The sequence below is a fragment of the Carlito syrichta genome, unplaced genomic scaffold, assembly GCF_000164805.1.
Source record: "Carlito syrichta isolate Samal-C Ts95f unplaced genomic scaffold, Tarsius_syrichta-2.0.1 Scaffold316463, whole genome shotgun sequence".
Taxonomy (NCBI): domain Eukaryota; kingdom Metazoa; phylum Chordata; class Mammalia; order Primates; family Tarsiidae; genus Carlito; species Carlito syrichta.
In genome coordinates this window covers 174,109-193,858 of record NW_007260559.1, presented here as the reverse complement: position 1 = coordinate 193,858, position 19,750 = coordinate 174,109, and the positions used below count along the sequence as shown (strand labels likewise).

Below are 19,750 nucleotides of genomic sequence, written 5' to 3'. Positions count from 1 at the left end.
TTTATTGTAGAGACGAGGTCTCGCCACGTTGCCCAGTCTGGTCTCGAACCCCTGGACTCAGACAGTCCTCTTGTCTCCACCTCCCAAAGTGCTGGGATTACAGGTGTAAGCCACTGCACCTGATGCCGTAAAGTTTTGATCTAAAACATTTACAGGGCTGGATGTGGTGGCTCAAGCCTGTAATTGAGCCCTTTGGGAGGCCGAGGTGAGGGGGTTGCCTGAGCCTATAGGTTCGAGACCAGCCTGGGCAACTTGGCGAGACCTTGTCTCTACAATAAATCAAAAATTAGCCTGGCGTGGTAGCGCATGCCTATAGTTCTGGCTACTTGGAAGGCTGAGGTGGACTAATCTCCGGAGCTCAGCAGGTCAACGCTGTGAGCATGCAGCCACACTCCAACTTGGGTGACAGAGTGAGACTCCAACTCAAAAACAAACAAAGAAACAAAACAAAACAAAACAAAACAAAATGGCCGGGCTCGGTGGCTCAGCCTGTAATCCCGCGCCTTGGGAGGCTGAGGTGAGTGAATTGCCTGAGCCCGTGGGTTCGAGACCCGCCTGGGCAACTTGGCGAGATCTCATCTCTACAATAAATCAAAAATTAGCTGGGCATGGTAGCGTGCGCCTGTAGTTCCAGCTACTGGAAGGCTGAGGCAGAAGGATCGCCGGAGCCCAGCAGGTCGAGGCTGCGGTGGCCGGGAGCCGCCACTGCACTCCAGTCTGGGCGATGGAGTGAGACTCCAACTCAAAAAAAAAAAAGAAAGAAGAAGAAGAAGAAAGTAACACTAAACATTTACAGGAAGAAAATTGCTTTCTAAGCTCTTAAGATTCTTTTGGGTGGTATTATAGAAGGATTATACTAGCATATTTTGGGAAATAATTGTTTGAGGACACAGAGGCACTAAGATCTGAATATGGCAGTAGTTACCCAACCATTGCTTTTATATCTATAGTTAGCTTCTCTCTCCTGGAGGGAAACTTTCCCAAACAGGGTTATCTCTTCTACATTCACATCACCACTACCACAGCAATCATCAACACAGAAGAATACTTCTGTGACCAAATGTGTGGTTTTTTGCCCCAACACTGAGCAGCAGACACCAGCTGGGCATCCTCCAATTTGATTCCAACACTATCTACCTGCTCTGGAGATCAGTCCGCCTCAGCCTTCCAAGTAGCCAGAACTACAGGCATGCGCTACCACGCCAGGCTAATTTTTGATTTATTGTAGAGACAAGGTCTCGCCAAGTTGCCCAGGCTGGTCTCGAACCTATAGGCTCAGGCAACCCCCTCACCTCGGCCTCCCAAAGGGCTCAATTACAGGCTTGAGCCACCGCATCCAGCCCTGTAAATGTTTTAGATCAAAACTTTACAGCACCAGGTGCAGTGGCTCATTGAGTGGCAAGTGTGTTGATGTACTTCAGTTGTATAGCTGCATCTGGTGGCATAATTATTGTATAGTTATTTATAGTATATAGAATTATATTGCATTATTATAATTATTTTATTATATATTTCATTATATATAAATATGCATTTGTATAAATATTTGCATTATATATTTCATTATATATTTATTATACATATATTTCATTGCATATTATATATTACATTGTAAGTGGTGTAATATATAATATATAATATGCAATGAAATATATATATAATAAATATATAATGAAATATATACATATATATTTCACAATAATACACAATAAGTGTAATGTGCTTGCATAATTCTGAAACTTCCCTTCCCCTGACCGCTGGTCTGTGGAAAAATCGTCTTCCATGAAACTGGTCCCTGATGCCAAAAAGGTTGGGGACCACTGATCTTATCATAATACCGCAGCCTCCAACTTCTCTAACGTATTATGTTTTCAACATTTATCTGTAAATCAATTATTTGGCACCACAAGGATAGACTGAACTATTCTGTTTGTTCTAATTTTTCTATTTGAGTTAAGAAATTCTAATGCTCCTTGCCTTTAGCTGTTCTTCTGGTTGTTGGCAGCTAGGGTGAGTGTTTTTATTTATTGAGGAAAATATAAATAATACAAAATGTATTAGTTTAATTATTTTTAAGTATTCAGTTCTATTAAAAACATTCTCCCTGAGCTCAGTGGCTCTAGCCTGTAATTCCCAGCACTTTGGGAGGTGGAGGTTAGAGGATTACCTATTACCTGAGCTCAGGGGTTCAAGACCAGCCTGGGTCATTTGGCGAGACCTCGTCTCTACAATAAATCAAAAATATTAGATAGGCATGGTGGCACGTGCCTGTAGTTCCAGCTACTTGGAAGACTGAGGTGAAAGGATTGCCTGAGCCCAGCAGGCCAAGGCTGCGGTGGCTGTGAGCATGCCACTGCACTCCAGCCTGGGTGACAGAGTAAGACTGTAACTCAAATAACAAAACAAAAAGCAAACAAGAATTCTCATTGTTGAGCCACCATCGCCATGATCCAGCTGCAGAACTTTCTCATCCCAGATTGAAACTGCACACAAGGGTTACCTTTGAAAAAGGAAAAAGAAAATCAATTAAGCATTTAGTTTAATATGTCTAAACTTGAATTATGGCATGAAAAACAAGGGACTTTTGGGCCCTTCTGCTTTCCAGAATTTTCCTCTACTTCTCTCTGTGAATCTGCTCTTGCTCTAGCTGGAGGCTGCTATTTTATCACTGAAACACTTTACTAACTCAATATTTATTTTTGTCATGCCTTTTTCCAAAAAGTATTTTAAGTGGCTTGCAGCAAAGGGTATATATACAAAGTTAATAAAGTAAAAAGAGAAAAATGCTGCCATAGAAAGAGGAAAAAATTATTTAACTGTGATAATCATCTTGTCTAAAAATGTATATGTTCAGTCAGGGTTAAAACTAAATATATTGCTTAAAAATTTTTTTTGAAGTAACAGATTCTTGTTTGAAGAAATATATGCCACAAAGAACTGGTGATATTTCATGCTCTATTTTACCCATATACTACATATGCTTTCAATTCTCTGGCGTCATCCAGGGTTTCAATGGCAATTAGTTAGTAGATAATTTCAGCTTTTGTTCTCTGATAACTATTTCTAGTGTTGGCATTACATATTGCTTACTTTGGAAATCAGATGACAATCAATGTAAAAGTTAAATCCTGACCAGTAATCTTAATTGGTTGGAAAATTGTCATGCATCTATTGCAGTAAGCTGTGACAGGGATAAGCAGATGTGTGCAAACTTAGTATTTTCCTCAGGAGGTAGCTTCGGTTTTTTTTTCAACATCTAAGGAAGTGCTCAGTTGAGACTCTGGAACGTAACACCACTTACAGTGCATGCAGAGTTGATTTTGTTCAAGAAAAATTTGATAGCAAATATTTCCTTTTTAATAGTTATCCATTGTTGATCAGGTGTGGTGACTCATGCCTGTAATCCCAGCACTTTGGGAGGCTGAGGTGGGAGGATCTCTTTAGCCCAGGAGACCAGCCTAGGTAACATCACAAGAACTTGTCTCTACAAAAAAGTAAAAAAATAAGCCAGGTTTGGTGGCACATGTCTGTAGTCCCTGCTACTTGGGCGACTGAGGTGGGATGATCACCTGAGACCAGGATGTAGAGGCTGCTGTGAGCTGTGATTGTGCCACTGCACTCCAGCCTCGGCAACAAAGTGAGATTCTGACTTAAAAAAGAAAAAAAGTTATCTGTAGGTAACCACTTTGGTTGTAAAAATTTTCCTATGGAGCATTTTAATTAGCGTAGTATTTTATTTGGTGTCCTTGCCAGAGAGAGAGCTTCAAAATTAGGTAACTAAATGATCAGATTCTATGTATGTCAAGTTTCTTTTCTTTTCTTTTTTTTTTTGAGTTGGAGTCTCACTTTGTCACCCAGGCTGGACTGGAAAGCTCACAACCACTGCAGCCTCAACCTGCTGGGTTCAGGCAGTCCTTCCAAGTAGCTGGAACTACAGGTGCACGCTACCACTCCTGGCTAATTTTTTGATTTATTGTAGAGACAAGGTCTTGCTAAGTTGCCCAGGCTGGTCTTGAACCCCTGAACTCAGACAATCCTATTGCCTTAGCCTCCCAAAGTGCTGGGATTACAGGCTTGAGCCACTGCACCCAGCCAAGTTTCTTATTTTTTAAAAAGTCTTTTTCATATTTAAAATAAAATTGTTCATACCTTTTCAGGCTTCTGATTTTGCATTCAGATGGTTTTCAGAATATTTATGTGAAGTCCTATTCACAGTCAAATGTGGGAGACTTCTTTACTATCTTGTTTTATTCTTTCAGAGATAACAGTATGATAAGTTCATAGTCTAAATGATAATATTGTATCTGCAAAAAATTAAATTATAACTGCAATTGTAATCCAATTTTTAAAAAGACAATATATAAATATTTTAGTGTGATATTAAATATAAGGAACTGTTGATCAAAATGTAAGTGATTTTTTATTGTTGTTGATAACATCTCTATCTATACTCCAGTTTACCCATGAATAGTAATGGAACTGGAGATAGGCATTAAAACAACTTACTGTTATTCGGAGTTAATACATGTTGGTTACTTCTCCTGTCTTAATTATGAGAGAGGAGAAAGGAAGAAACCAGATTAGGGTGGGTCCTGGTAAAACTGCTGTAAACCCCAGGGACTGGATTGAGCACACCCATTTCCAGGTCCATGGACTTCCTCTTTCAGGTGCTTCTTCTTGCTTGGCCCTTTTCAACCCCCTCCTGATTGGTACTTTTCAATCCCACACCATGGTGCCGCTCTCTGATTGATGCTATTGCCAACCAATCAGCATGCTCTCAAGATGTATAAACCCCTGACTGCAGAGGCATTATTGGCAACCCTCTTTCTGGTCACCTCCTGCTGCTGGGAGGTTTCATATCTTCTAGTGGTTTCCTACTTACTCACTCTTCGGTGTCTGCATCCCTCATTCTTCCTGGGCATTAGACAGGAATCTGGAACTGCTGAGCTAGAAGAGCTGCTGAACTAGAAGAGCTACACATACCAGGCTGGAAGAGCTGGACTGGCAGAACTGGGAGAGCTTTAGCATTCCTTGGGGGCCTGGACCACCAAACCTTCAGAGCCATAACATCTCTCTACCTCTCGGGGGCTGGCTCACTGGCCGACTGAACCAGGAAGGCTGTAAACGCTTCTTGGGGCTCAGCTCACCGACTCCCGAACTAAGAGAGCTGTAACACTCTTGGGGGCTCTGCGGTGGTTGGCATCCCCAAGTTCTCGGGCACCACTGCGTTCCCCTATCTGGACATCATTGCATCCCCAGCCACTGTGTGGATCCCGGACTGGCAGTGCAGCTTTGGGAACTGCAACCTCCCTTGTGTGCCCAGCTCACCAATTGGTCAGACAAAAAACTGATTTTTACGTATTTTCATTTTGTCTCAGTGTGTTTATATCATTTCTGTAGTAGTTTAAGACTTCTCATGCTTTTTCCTTCCTTTGGTGGGAATAATATTTCATTTCTGTACAGAATGTGAGGCTCAAAGACTAGTCATTCCAACATTTTGTAATACAGGTAAAACCTTATTACAGTATGGTCAGTGGAGTGCAAAACATTCAGTAATATAGAATGTGAAGGTTGCATTTATCATAAGATTAGTGAAATGACTGAGGGGAACTAGCTGGTTAGTAGTCCTGAGAGTCTAGCTTCATAGGTGGTACTAGAACTGGGGCTTACTGGACACAGAGAACTGGGGAGGACAAAGTGCATTCTAGGAGGAGAAGATGTGCACAGATGTAGAAGGATGAAATTACATGGTGCTTTCAGGGAACTACAAGTAGTTGAGCATTGTCCGAATACAGGATTCGTGGAAAGCAGAAATAAGTTAGAAATGAGAATTCAATTCTTTTTTTTTTCCTCCTTTAGTTAGTGGGGAAAAACTTAGGAATTTAAGCAGGAGAGCACAATTAGATGTGCCTTTTTGAAAGATTTAATGTTCACGTTGGGGTGGCTGCTGGATTGGAGGGAGAAGAGACCAGTGACAGAGAAATCAATTGAGAGAACGTTGCTCAAGTACAGGTCAGAAAAGAGGCAAAAGTTACACAGTGATATTGAAAATAAAAGATATTTTTAATCTAGTTATATTGACTAATAAACATTTTATAGTGAAATGAGGGTGACATATTGGGTTAGATATTGCTAAGAAGGATTTCTGAGATTCTGTGTAATTTAGAGTTAGTTTTGGAAGCCAATTTTGGAGGTTCATGTCTGTAATTCCAGCACTTTGGGTGCCTGAGGTGGGAGAAATGCTTGAGGTCAGGATTTTGAGACCAGCCTGGGCGACAAAGTCAGACCTCTTCTCTACAAAAGAAATAGAAAAATTAGCTGGGCGTGGTGGCACACGTCTGTAGCCCCAGCTACTTGGAACTATACTCTGATCTTGGCAACAGAGTGATGAAACCTTGTCTTACAAAAAAAAAGTATTGATAAGCACAGGCTTTTTATGTCAAACAGAGTTGGGTTTAATTGGGAAAGTTTATTCTCTGAGCTTCACTTCCTTCTTATTGAGTGATGTGTTTTATACTATGCAAGGCTGTGGTGATAATGTAGTTATACCTGCAGTATAAACATGACAATGTTTGCTGTGGACTGTCATGTTCAAGATATTGTTTTTTTCATTACTTAAATTTAAAAAAACTTAACAAAATTATTTTAAATTGTTATAAACTACACATAACAAAGTTTACCATCTTAACACATTTTAAGAGTGTGGTTTATGACTTTTAGTACTTTACATTGTTGTACAACCATCACCACCATTCATCTCTAGACTTGTCATCTTTAAAACGGAAATTCTGTATCCATTAAATAGTAATTTTCCATCATCCCCTCCCCAATACCTGCCAAGCACTCTTCTACTTTCTATGAATTGTACTATTCTAGATAACTCATGTGAGTGGAATCATACAGTATTTAAAAAACAATTCCCAGCTTATTTCACTTAATATGATATTTTTAAGGTTTATTCATGTAGCATATTTCAGAATTTGCTTCTTTTTCAAGGTTGAATAATATTTCATTATATATCTGTATAACATTTTGCTTATGCATTCACCTGTACGTGGACACTTAAGTTGCTTGTGTCTTTTGGTTATTGTGAATTAAGTTGCTAAGAACGTGTGTAAAAATACCTCTTAGATGAAAACAGTCTTAAATTTATTACAAATGTAAATCACATACCCTTATGAGATAGCTACTATTACTACATCCACTTTCAGATAATGAAACAGACATAGAGAATGTAAATAATTAGCCTGTAAATAACTTATATATTAAATAAATGAATTTTAATTTTTTTCTAGTTATATATTTAATCTAAACTCTGTTAGTAAGATGTCTGGCTCTTTCCTAAAATTTTCCAAGTGACAATTCAGAGGGAACAAATTTTAATTCCTTTCAATTGTTATAAAAGCTGTTACTTTAGAATCATAGGCCCTATGTAACCTGATATGTAATAATTTATATTACTTCCTTTAAATACATTCCAAATTTTTATAGTTATTTAAGCTTTTGAATCTCAAAGTGTTGATTTTTTGAGTAAAGTTAACTTGAATTTTAAAATGTCTTCCTAGTATTTTTTGGTGGGCTTATACTTTTGCATTGCAAAAGAGCCAGGTATTCTGTGTACTGCACTTATTGCTTTTTCCTCTGTGAACTGTCACAAATTTGGCTATTTATGTTGAATTTCTAAGTGAAAAGAACATTTTGAGTATCTCTTGTCATATTGTTGTATTTATTATTAAGATTCCATATTTTTTTTTCCTAGTGGAAAAGAAGCCTAAGAAATAAAGTCATCTCTCTAGACCATAAAAATAAAAAAGGTGTCCATGGGTATGCTGTTACTCCTAGGTCATCACCAGAAAGGTAAGATACATGTGTATGACATAGGATGGGCTTATATTCTGTATAAATAGTGACTATGGATGATTTATTTACAATCTTAGGTTCTCAGTTACCACAATATTTAAAATAGAAGGACTGAGCCTCTAAAATTCCTTCCAGACTCCAACTTTCCATGATTCTAAGTCATCTTAACTTCTTGTTTTTGTGCATTTGGAACATCTTGATAAGCTTTTGCTGATAATTACACGAACTATATATAGACTGATAATGATGGCTGAGCCATCATTTATGGTCAGCAGTTAAAAAGATGCTCCATTTAGCAGCTACGATCCTATAGTCATAGTATTAATGAATTATGTATCGATTGGAATTAAATATCTGAAGGATTCAAATTGCAATTGTTATTGGAAAGAACTTAGAGAATTTGAGAATTGGACATCAATAAGTGATTAGAAAGTTATTTTAAAAAAGGGTAATGAATTTATTTTTTAGTGTAATGAATGAAAAATATAACAGTAGCAACATAAAAATAACAAATTTTGAAAATTCACATAAATTTAGAGGATAAGTGGGGTCTTTGAACTTACATCAGAGAACTTTTATAAGCTACTTAGTCTTATTCTCCCTTTTCAAGTACATTGTCTGTAGAAAATATAAAAACATGGTGACTCCATAGCAGTTTATGAATCTTTTGACCTTCTATCACACTATAGATAAGTTGTCAAGGTGAATAAGGCAACTCTATAGATGCAGTGGTAATGCTTTGATCCTCAGAACAAGCACAAACTCAGTTTGCAGACTTGGTTTCTCCAAAAAGATTCCTATCAAAAATTAATGTCTGACTCAAGAGATGGAATGCTAGAAGTAAAAGAATAATGTATGTTTTTTTTTTTTCATATTTTATCATTATAAAAGTCAAGGACATTTTCTGAAAGTTTTGCGTATACAAAATTGTTTTCTATTGTGGGAACACATCCTGAAAACTGCATGCTTCACTTTTCCATAAGAATGCTTGTAAAATGGTGGAGACAGGTTGAGGATATTAGTCAGTAAAGACTGTAATATGTTATTACTGTAATATTGTGCTCCCTCCCCTGTCATTATCTCTAATGCTTTTTCAGTTTGTTTTCACCTAAATTATCAGCCTAGCATAAAGTGACAATTGTTTGACTTTCTCTTCCTTGTAGAGTTTATGACATCTGACTTCCGTTCCAATGTAATGATTTTCAGACATGTTATCAGTATTAGCATTATAATACATTCACTTGATATATACTTACTGACATCATGAAAGGATAAAATATTTTAAAATTCATTAGCAGTAGATATTGAATTAAAGGCATAATATTGACCAAAATCAAAATTTTTTTTGATTTGGAGTCTCACTCTGTCGTCCAGTCTGAAGTGCAGTGGCACGTTCATCGCCACCCCAGTGTTGACCTGCTGGGCTCCAGTGATCCTTCTGTCTCAGCCGTCCAAGTAGCTGGAACTACAGGCATGCACTATTATGCCTGGCTAATTTTTTGATGTATCGTAGAGACACGGTCTCACCATGTTGCCCAGGTTGGTCTTGAACCCATGGGTTCAGGCAGTCCTCTCGCCTCGGCCTCCCAAAGTGCTGGGATTATAGATGTGAGCCACCCTGCTCAGCCCACTGTTTTTTTTTTTTTTTTTTTGAGTTGGTATCTCACTCTGTCGCCCAGACTACAGTGCAGTGGCCGCTCTCGGACACTGCAGCCTCGACCTGCTGGGCTCCAGCAATCCTTCTGCCTCAGCCTTCCAAGTAGCTGGAACTACAGGCGCGTGCTACCACGCCTGGCTAATTTTTTGATTTATTATAGAGATGAGGTCTCGCCAAGTTGCACAGGCGGGTCTCGAACCTGCGGGCTCAGGCAGTTCACTCACCTCAGCCTCCCAAAGTGCGGGATTACAGACTGAGCCACCGAGCCCGGCAGAGTTTTTTTTAAATACACAAAAAGAACAGTGAGATTGATGTGATCCTGACAAAGGGAAAAAAAATTTTTTTATTTTTTTTTTATTTTTTAGTTGGAATCTCACTCTGTTGCCCAGGCTGGAGTGCAATGGTACCCTCACAGCTACCACAGCCTTGACCTGCTGGGCTCAGGTGATCCTTTTGCCTCAGCTTTCCAAGTAGCTGGAAGTACAGGTGCACGCCACCATGCCCAGCTAATTTTTTCTTTTTTTTAACACTGGCAAAAATAATATAGCCAATAGAGTAATTAGTTTTATTGTTAACTCAGCTAGCCAGCTTTAGAATTTTATTTATTGATTAATTTAAAAAATTTCAATAGTTTTGGGGGGACAATTAGTTTAAGTGTATTCCTACCTGTGCACATTGTACCCGATGATTTTTTTTTGTCCCTTTATCCCTTCCAGCTCTCTTCCTTTCTGAGTCTCCATTGTCTATTATTCCATTCTCTATGTCTTTGCATATCCTTAGTTCTCATTTATTATTGAGAACATGAAGTGTTTGGTTTTCTGTTCCTGAGTTAGTTCACTTATTCTACCCAAGCTGCTACAAAAGACAGTATTTCACTTTTTATGAGAGCTGAATAGTATTCCATAGTGTATATATATCACATTTTCGTCATGTGAGTGCAGGTGTCTTTGTTATATAACAACCTCTGTTCCTTTGGGTAGATACCTAGTAGTGGAATTGCTGGATCAAATGGTAGATCTACTTTTAGTTGTTTGAGAAATCTTCATACTGCTTTCTATAGAGGTTGTACTAATTTATACTCCCACCAACAGTGTGTAAGTGTTCCTTTTTCTCAGCAACCATGCCAGGATCTATTGTTTTTGATTTTTTAATAATGACCATTTTGACTAGTATCAGGTGGTATCTAATCGTGGTTTTAATTTGCATTTCTCAGAGGATGAGTGATGCTGAGCATTTTAAAAAATTTTTTGGACATTTATCTTCTTTTGAGAGATGTCTGTTCATGTCATTTGTCCACTTTTTAATGGTATTAATATGCTTTTTTCTTGCTGATTCTTTGTAAATTCTCGATATTAGTCTTTTGTCAGATGTGTAGTTTGTGAATATCTGCTCCCGTTCTGTAGGTTACCTATTTGCTCTGTTGATTTTTGGTTTTGCTGTGCAGAAGCTTTTTAGTTTAATTATGTCCCACTTGCTTATTTTTGTTTTTATTGCATTTGCTTTTAGGATTTTAGCTGTAAATTCTTTACCTAGACTGATGTCCAGAAGAATTTTTCCTTTATTTTCTTCTAGGATTTCTATGATTCCAGGTCTGACATTTAAGTATTTAATCCATCTTGAATTAATTTTTGAATATGGGGAGAGATAGGGATCAAGTTTCTTTTTTCTGTATGTAGCTATCCAGTTTCCCAGCACCACTTGTTGAATAGGGTGTCCTTTTCCCAGTGTATGTTTTTGTCTTCTTTGTTGAAGACTAGTTGGTTGTAGGTATTTGAGTTTACTTCAGGATTCTCTATTCTGTTCTATTGGTCCATGTATCTGTTCTTGTACCAGTACCATGCTGCTTTGGTCACTATAGCCTTTTAGTACAATTTGAAGTCAAATAATATGATACCTCCAGCTTTGTTCTTTTTGCTTAGGAATTCTGTGGCAATTCTGATTCTTTTTTGGTTCCATATGAATTTTCAGATTGTTTTTTCTAATTCTGTGAAAAATGATGATGGTAGTTTGATAGGGATCCCATTGAATCTGTAGATTAGTTTGGGTAATATGGTCATTTTAACAATGTTGATTCTTCAAATTCATGAGCATGGTATGTTTCTCCATTTGTGTCCTCTACAATTTCTTTCATCAGAGTTTGTAGTTCTTTCTGTGGAGATCTTTCACCTCCTTGATTAAATATATTCCTAGGTATTTTAACTTTCTGGCTGTTATTGTAAATGGAATTGAGTTATTGATTTGATTCTCAGCTTGGTATCTATTAATGTATGGCAGTGCTATTGGTCTGTGTGTGTTGATTTTGTATCCTGAAACATTACTGAATTAATTTATCAAGTCCAGGAATTCTTTGGAGGAGTCTTTATGATTCTCTAGGTATAAGATCATGTTTTCAGCATACAGAGATAGTTTGATTTCTTCTTTTGCAATTTGAATGCTCTTTGTTTCTGTTTCTTGCCTGATTGCTTGCCTAGGACTTCCAGTACTATGTTGAGTAGGAATAGTGATTATGAGCCTCCTTTCCTTGTTTCAGTTCTGGGTGGGAATGTATTCAACTTGTTTCCATTCAAGATGACATTGGCTGTGGGTTTGTCATATACAGCTTTTATTGTTTTGGGGAATGTTCCCTGTATGCCTGTTTTGCTGAGGGTTTTTTTTATCATGATGGGATACTGGATTTTATCTGATGCCTTTTCTGCATCTATTAAAATGATCATATGATTTTTGTTTTTAATACCATTTATATGGTGGATCACATTTATTGACTTGTGTTTGTTGAACCATTCTTGCTTCCTGGGGGTAAAACCCACTTGGTTTGGTGTATTTTTTTTAATGTATTGTTGAATTTGGTTTGCTAATATTTTGCGGATTTTTATGTCTATGCTCATAAGGGATATTGGTCTATAGCTTTCTTTTGTTGTTTTGTTTTTTCCTGGCTTTCTTATCAGAGTGATACTGGCTTTGAAGAATGAATTAGGGAGAACTCCCTCCTCTTCAGTCTAGTGGAATAGCGTCAATAAAATTGGTATCAGTTAGTTCTTCTTTGATGGTCTGATAGAATTCAGCTCTGAGTCCATCAGGTCCTGGGCTTTTTCTTTTTTTTGTTGGGAGACTTCTAGTTACTGTTTCAGTCTCACTACTTGTTATTGGTCTGTTCAGGTTTTCTGTTTCTTCCTGATTCAAGGTTGTGGGGGGCGGTGGGATTGTGTGTTTTCAAGAATTTATGCATTTCTTCTAGATTGTCTAGTTTGTTTGCATAGAGGTGTTCATATGGTTGATCTTTTACATTTCCATTATATCAGTTGCAATATCTTTATTTTCATTTCTGACTGAGCTAATTTAAATCTTCTTAATCTAGCAAGCAGTTTATCAATTTTGTTTATCTTTTCAAAGAACAAACTTTTTGTTTTACTGATTCTTTGTATTTTTTAAATTTCAGTTTCATTCAGTTCTGCTCTGATCTTTATTTCTTTTCTTCTGCTAGCTTTGGGCTTGGGGTTTGGTTTGTTTGTGTTTTTCTGCTTTCTTGAGGTGTGATGGTAGGTCATCAATACATGATCTTTCAGTCTTATTAATGTAGGCCTTAAGCACAATAAGTTTTCCCCTGAGAAGAATGTAATAAATCTTATTTGAATTGGGATGGGGAGGTAGGTGTGCATGTGTATGTTTATCATGGCTATTAAACTTAATTTGATGCCCACTAAATTGTAAAATAAACAAAGAATCACTCTGCAAAAAAAAAAAAAAAAAAAATTTCCTCTGGGCACAATTTTGGCTGTGTCCCAGAGGTTTTGATAATTTGTTTAATCATCGTCATTCATTTAAGGGATTTTTAAATTTCCATCTTTATTTTATTTTATTTGAGTTGGAGTCTTACTCTGTTGCCCAGGCTGGAGTACAGTGGCACACTCACAGCCATCGCAGTCTTGACCTGCTGGGCTCAGGTGATCCTTCCACCTCATCCTTCCAAGTAGCTGGAACTACAGGCATGGGCCACTATGCCTGGCTAATTTTTTGATTTATTGTAGAGATGAGATCTTACCAAGTTGCCCAGGCTGGTCTGAACCCGTGGGCTCAGACAATCCTCTCACCTCGGCCTCCCAAAGTGCTGGGATTATAGGTGTGAGCCACCATGCCCGGCCTCCATCGTAATTTTATTGTTGACTCAAGGATCACCAGGAGCAGACTGTTTACCTGCCATGTTTTTGTTTGGTTTCACGAGTTCTTCTTTGAGTTACTTTCTAGTTTCATTGCACTGTCTGAGAAGGTGCTTGATATGATTTCAGTTTGTTTGAATTTATTGAGACTTTAATTTGTGACCTATCATATGGTTTGTCTTGGAGAATGCTCCATGTTCTGATGAGAAAAATGTATATTCTCTACTTTTCGGGTGAATGTTCTGTAGATGTGTGTTAGTTCCATTTGCTCTAGAGTCTGGTTTAACTCCAGAATTTCTTTATTGACTTTCCGCCTTGATGATCTGACATTATTTTTGTATTGCTGCCTATCTTTTTTTATTTTTATTTTTTTTAGGTCTAGTACAATTTGTTTTATAAATCTGGGGTCTCTGGTATTAGATGCTTTTTTAAAAAATATTTTATTTTAAAGATGTGGAGTACAATTCAGGGTTAGGCATATAAATGTTCATTATGCAGGTACCCTTATTGATGAAGTGTGCCCCCCCTCTTTCCCCTGGCAGATTTCCACTACTGTCAGTTCCACCTCCCCCCACCCCTGGAAGTTTCCTGCTACTGCCAATCCTTTTTTTGTAATATTATGATAACTGTTCAAGGTCTGCTTATGAGTGAGAACATGTGATACTCAGTTCTTTGTTTCTGTCATAGATCACTCTAAGTCCATCCAAGTTGCTGTGACGTTCATAATTTTGTCCTTCTTTATGGCTGTGTAATATTCCATCGTGTATATGTACCACATTTAAAAAAAACTCAGTCCTCTTTCGATGGGCAACATGGTTGGTTCCATGTTTTTGCTATTGTGAACAATGTTGCAGTAATGGGCAGGTGTCTTTTTTATAGAATGATTTGAGTTCCTCTAGGTATAGTCCCAGTAGGGGGATTGCAGAGTCGTATGGAAGGTCGAATTTTAGATCACTTAGGAATTGCCACACTGTTTTTCACAGGGGCTATATTAGTTTATACTCCCACCAACAGTGCAGAAGTGTTCCCTTTTCACCACGTCCTTTCTAGCGTCTGTTGTTTTTTAAATTATTGATGATGGCCATCCTGACTGGAGTTAGGTGGTATCTCAGTGTAGTTTTAATTTGCATTTCTTTGATGATTAGTGAGGCTGAGCATTTCTTCATATTGCTGTTGGCTGTTTGTATGTCTTCTTTTGGGAAGTATCTATTCATATCTTTTGCCCACTTTGTAATGGGACTGTTTATGTTTTTTCTTTTTGGCATGTTTGAGTTCCTTGTAGATCCTAGATGTCAGGCCTTTGTCAGACATACAGTTGGCAAATATTTTTTCCCAGTCTGTGGGCTGCCTCCTTGCTCTCTTGATGGTTTCTTTGGCTTTGTAGAAGCTTGTTAATTTGATAAGGTCCCACTTATCTCTTATGGTATGGGCACTTGGGGTTTTTTTGATCAGGAATTGGTTGCCAGTTCCAATTCCCATAACCCTAATTTCCATGAGGGTGTCTCTTGCATTTTCTAAGGTTCTTATAGTTTGAGGTTTTATGTTTAGGTCTCTGATCCATTTAGAGTTGACTTTTGTATATGGTGGTAGGTAGGGGTCTTGTTTTACTCTTCTGCATGTGGTCTGCCAGTTTTCCAGCACCATTTACTGAATAGATTCTCCTCTCTCCAGTGGTTGGTGGTGGAGGCTTTGTCAAAGATGAGTTGGTTGAGAAATTGAGGTTTTGCTTCTGGAATCTCCATCCTGTTCCATTGGTCTATATGCCTATTATTGTACCAGTACCAGGCTGTTTTGATTATTGTAGCTTTATAGTGACATAAAGTCTGGGAGTGTAATACCTCCCGCTTTGTTTTTTTTCCCCCTGGGGATTGTTTTAGCTATTTGTGGTCATTTATGTTTCCATATGAATTCCTGCATTGTCGTTTCCATATCTGAGAAGAATGCTGCTGGTAATTTAATGGGTATTGCATTAAATCTGTAGATTGCCTTGGGTAGGAGGACATCTTAACAATGTTGATTGTTCCAATCCATGAGCATGCTATTTTATTTGTTTGTGTTATCTTTGATTTCTTTCAGAAGTTTTTTGTAGCTTTGTTGTAAAGGTCTTTCACATCTCTGGCTAGGAAGATGTCAAGGTATTTCATTTTTTTGTGTGGCTATTGTGAATGGGATTGTGCTTTTTATTTGGGTTTCTGTTTGTTTATTGTTGGTGTATAGACATGTGGCTGCCTTTTGCACATTTATTTTATACCCTGAGACTTTGCCAAAGTCCTTTATCAGTGCGAGGAGGTTTTTGACAGATTCTCTTGGGTTTTTGAGGTATAGAATCATGTTGTCTACAAACAGGGATAACTTGACTTCCTCTTTTCCTATTTGGATATCCCTGATTTCCTTCTCTTGTCTGAATGCTCTGGCTAGGACTTCCAATTATGTTGAAAAGGAGGGGTGAGAATGGCCATCTTTGTCTTGTTCCAGTTTTCAGGGGAAATGGTTCCAATTTCTGTCCGTTTAACAGTATGTTGGCTGTGGGTTTCTTGTAGATGGCTCTTACTATTTTGAGGTATGTTCCATCTATGCCTAGATGTTCGAGAGTTTTTATGAAGAGGTGGTGCTGGATTTTATCAAAATCTTTTTCCATATCTAATGATATAATCATGTGGTTTTTGTTTTTACATCTATTGATGTATTTAATTACATTTATGGTCTTGCACATGTTGAACCAGCTCTGCATCCTGGGGATGAAGCCTATGGAACATAGAAGACAAAATGATAATACAAAAAAATCAACAAAGCAAAAAGCTGTTTTTTTGAAAGGGCAAACAAGATTGATGGACCCCTAGCTAGACTGACCAAGAAAAAGCAAGAAAAAGCTCAAATAAACACAACCAGAAATGCAAAAGGTCAAGTTACAACTGACCCCGAAGAGGTACAAAAGATTATCAGAGACTACTATGTGTACTTGCATGGAAACAAACTTGAAAACCTCAAGGAAATGGAGGACTTTGACATCATACAACCTCTCCATTGAAAGATGAAGAAATCGAGACCCTAAATACACCAATAACAATCTAGGAAATCGACTGTGTCATAAGAAAATTACCTACGAAAAGCCCTTGGCTAGATGACTTTCCAGCAGAATTCTACAAAACATACATGGATGAACTAATGCCAATCCTACCGAAAGTATTACAGGCTATTGAGAGAGATGGAACTCTCCCCAAATCAATTTATGAAGCTAACATCACATTGATACCGAAACCAGGTAAAGTTCCAACAAAGAAAGAGAACTACAGGCCAGTATCCTTGATGAACATAGATGCTGAAATTCTCAACAAGATCCTAACAAACCAGATTCAACAGCACGTCTCAAAAAATCATCCACCATGACCAAGTAGATGCTTATTTAAAAAAAAAAAAAATGTTATTTTTTCTGTTTCGATTGGTCTCTTTATCATTACATAATAACCATATTTGTCTTTTTTTTTTTTTTTTTTTTTAAATTGGAGTCTCACTCCATCGCCCAGGCTGGAGTACAGTGGCATACTCAGACCCCATTGTTGACCTGCTGGGCTCCGGTGATCCTTCCGCTTCAGCCTTCCAAGCAGCTGGAACTGTAGGCATGAGCTATTATGCCTGGCTAATTTTTTATTTATTGTAGAGACGAGGTCTTACCATGTTGCCCAGACTGGTTTCAAACCTGCGGACTCAGACAATCCTCTCGCCTCGGCCTCCCAAAGTGCTGGGATTACAGACTTGAGCCACTGTGCCCATCCTTGTTTGTTTTTTGGGTCAGAGTCTCGCTCTGTTGTGTAGAATGGAGTGTTGTGGCACAGTCATGACCACCACAGCCTTGACTTGCTGGGCTCAGGTGATCCTTCTGCCGCAGCCTTCCAAGTAACTGGAACTTACCAGAGTGTACCATCACACCCAGCTAATTTTTTGATTTATTGTAGAGGTGAGGATTTGCCAAATTGCTCAGTCTGGTATCAAACCCCTGGGCTCAGGCAATCTCACCTCCATCTGCCAAAGTGCTAGGATTATGGACATGAGACACTGTGCCTAACCTTCTTTGTCTTTTTTTAAATTGTTGTTAATTTAAAATCTGTTTCATCTGATATGAGAATGGCTATTCCTACTCATTTTAGTTTCTATTTTCTCCTATTCCTTTACCTTGAGATTTTGTGAGTTAAATGAGTCTCTTGAAGATTGCAGACGTTTGGGTTCTGGGGTTTTTTTTTTATTCATTCTGCCATCTATTTCTTTTTTGTGGGATCATTGAGACCATTACATTCAGAATGAATTATGATATGTAAGGTACTAGTCTATTCATCATGCTGGTTGTTATCTGGTTGCTTTTTAAATTTATTTTCTCTATTGTGTTGGTGTTCCAAAAGGCCTGTGATCTCTATGGTTTCCAGCATTTTTCTTTTTTTTTTTGAGTTGGAGTCTCACCACTCTCTTGCCCAGACTAGAGTGCAGTGGCACACTCCCGGCCACCGCAGCCTCGACCTGCTGGGCTCCAACGATCTTTCCCCCTCAGCCTTCCAAGTAGCTGGAACTACAGGCGTGTGCGCTACCACGCCCGGCTAATTTTTTGATTTATTGTAGAGATGAGGTCTCACCAACTTGCCCAGGCAGGTCTCGAACCCACGGGTCAGGCAGTCCGCTCACCTCAGCCTCCCAAAGCACGGGATTACAGGCTGAGCCTCCAAGCCCGGCTCCAGCATTTTTCTATTGGTGATTTTGACCTTTTGTTTGAGTATTTAAAATTCCTTTGAATATTTCTTGTAGAGCTGTTCTAGTAGTGACAAATGCCCTTATTATTTGCTTGTTTGGGAAAGATTTTATTTTTCCTTTATTTATGAAGCTCAGTTTTGTGGGATATAGAATCCTTGACTGCCTGTTATTCTGTTTGAGGAGATTGAAGATGGAGCTCCACTCCCTTCTGACTTACAGGGTTTCTTCTAAGAAGTTTGGTGTTAGTCTGATAGGTTTACCTTTGTAAGTTATATGATACTTTTTTGTCTCATTGTTCTTAAAATTCTTTCTTTTGCATTAACTTTGCATAACTGAATGATTACATGCCCTGTGGCTGACTTTTTTTTTTTGCAGGGAATCTGCTGGGGGTTCTTTAAGCTTCTTTTATCTGGGTGTTTAGATCTTTGGCAAGGCCAGGGAAGTTTTCTTTCATTATTTCCTCAAATAGGTTTTCCAAACCTATTGCTTTCGCTTCTTCCTCAGGAATACCTATGATTCTTAGGTTTGGATGTTTAATAAGAATGCAAACATAGTCCCATATTTCTTGGAGACTTTGTTCCATTCTCTTGAATGTTTTTTCTTTATTATTGTATGATTGGGTTAATTCAGAAATTTGTCTTCAAGTTCAGAAATCCTTTCTTCTGCTTGTTCCAGTCTGCTGTTAAAACTTTCTACTGCATTTTGTACTTCCCTAAATGATTTGCTCATTTCCAGAATTTCATCTTGGTTTTTTCTTTGGAAACATTTTCATTCATGTCCTGAATAGTTTCTAAAATTTCTTTATGTTGGTTTTCAGTTTTCTCCTGAAGTTTATTGATAGATTTTATAGTCAACCTTTTGAATTCTGTGTCTGGAATTTCAACAATTGCATTTGGGTTAGAGCTTGTTGCTGAAGAATTGGTGTGGTCTTTTGGGGTTGTTGGAGAACTCTGTTTTTTCATATTGTCAGAATTATTTTTCTGGTTCCTTCACATTTGGGTAGATGAGTTCTTAAAATTTGAGGTTGCCAGGAGGCTGACATAGGCACTGTAGGGTTCTCTTGGCTACATATCACCTTGGTGTGGTGAGTTTTTCAGTTGCCAGCAGTGGCAGTCCTGTGCTGGGTACCTACATTGGCACACAGAATCCTGAGTGATCCAGTGACTTGGAAAGTGTTGGTAGCTGGGATTTTGGATCAGGTCTACCCCAAAGCTGTGATATTATTTCTGATATGGTGGGCTGATTATAATGTTGACCTCTGGCCAGGAGATGGTAGTTGAGAAAGTCAGCTGTGATGGTGGCTGTGAGATTTCTCCTTGACGTGGGTTGCTACCAGGACGTG

At 38.2% G+C, this 19,750-nt stretch overlaps 1 protein-coding gene across 1 annotated transcript in view; it reads left to right on the top strand.

Moving 5' to 3' along the window:
* SENP7 (SUMO1/sentrin specific peptidase 7) overlaps positions 1 to 19,750 on the top strand; it is an 85,497-nt gene that overhangs the window by 15,947 nt on the left and 49,800 nt on the right. Inside the window, exon 3 of the mRNA XM_008074454.2 lies at positions 7,760 to 7,857. Within this exon, the coding sequence (XP_008072645.1) occupies positions 7,760 to 7,857 (98 nt within the window). The remainder of the gene's footprint in view (positions 1 to 7,759; positions 7,858 to 19,750) is intronic.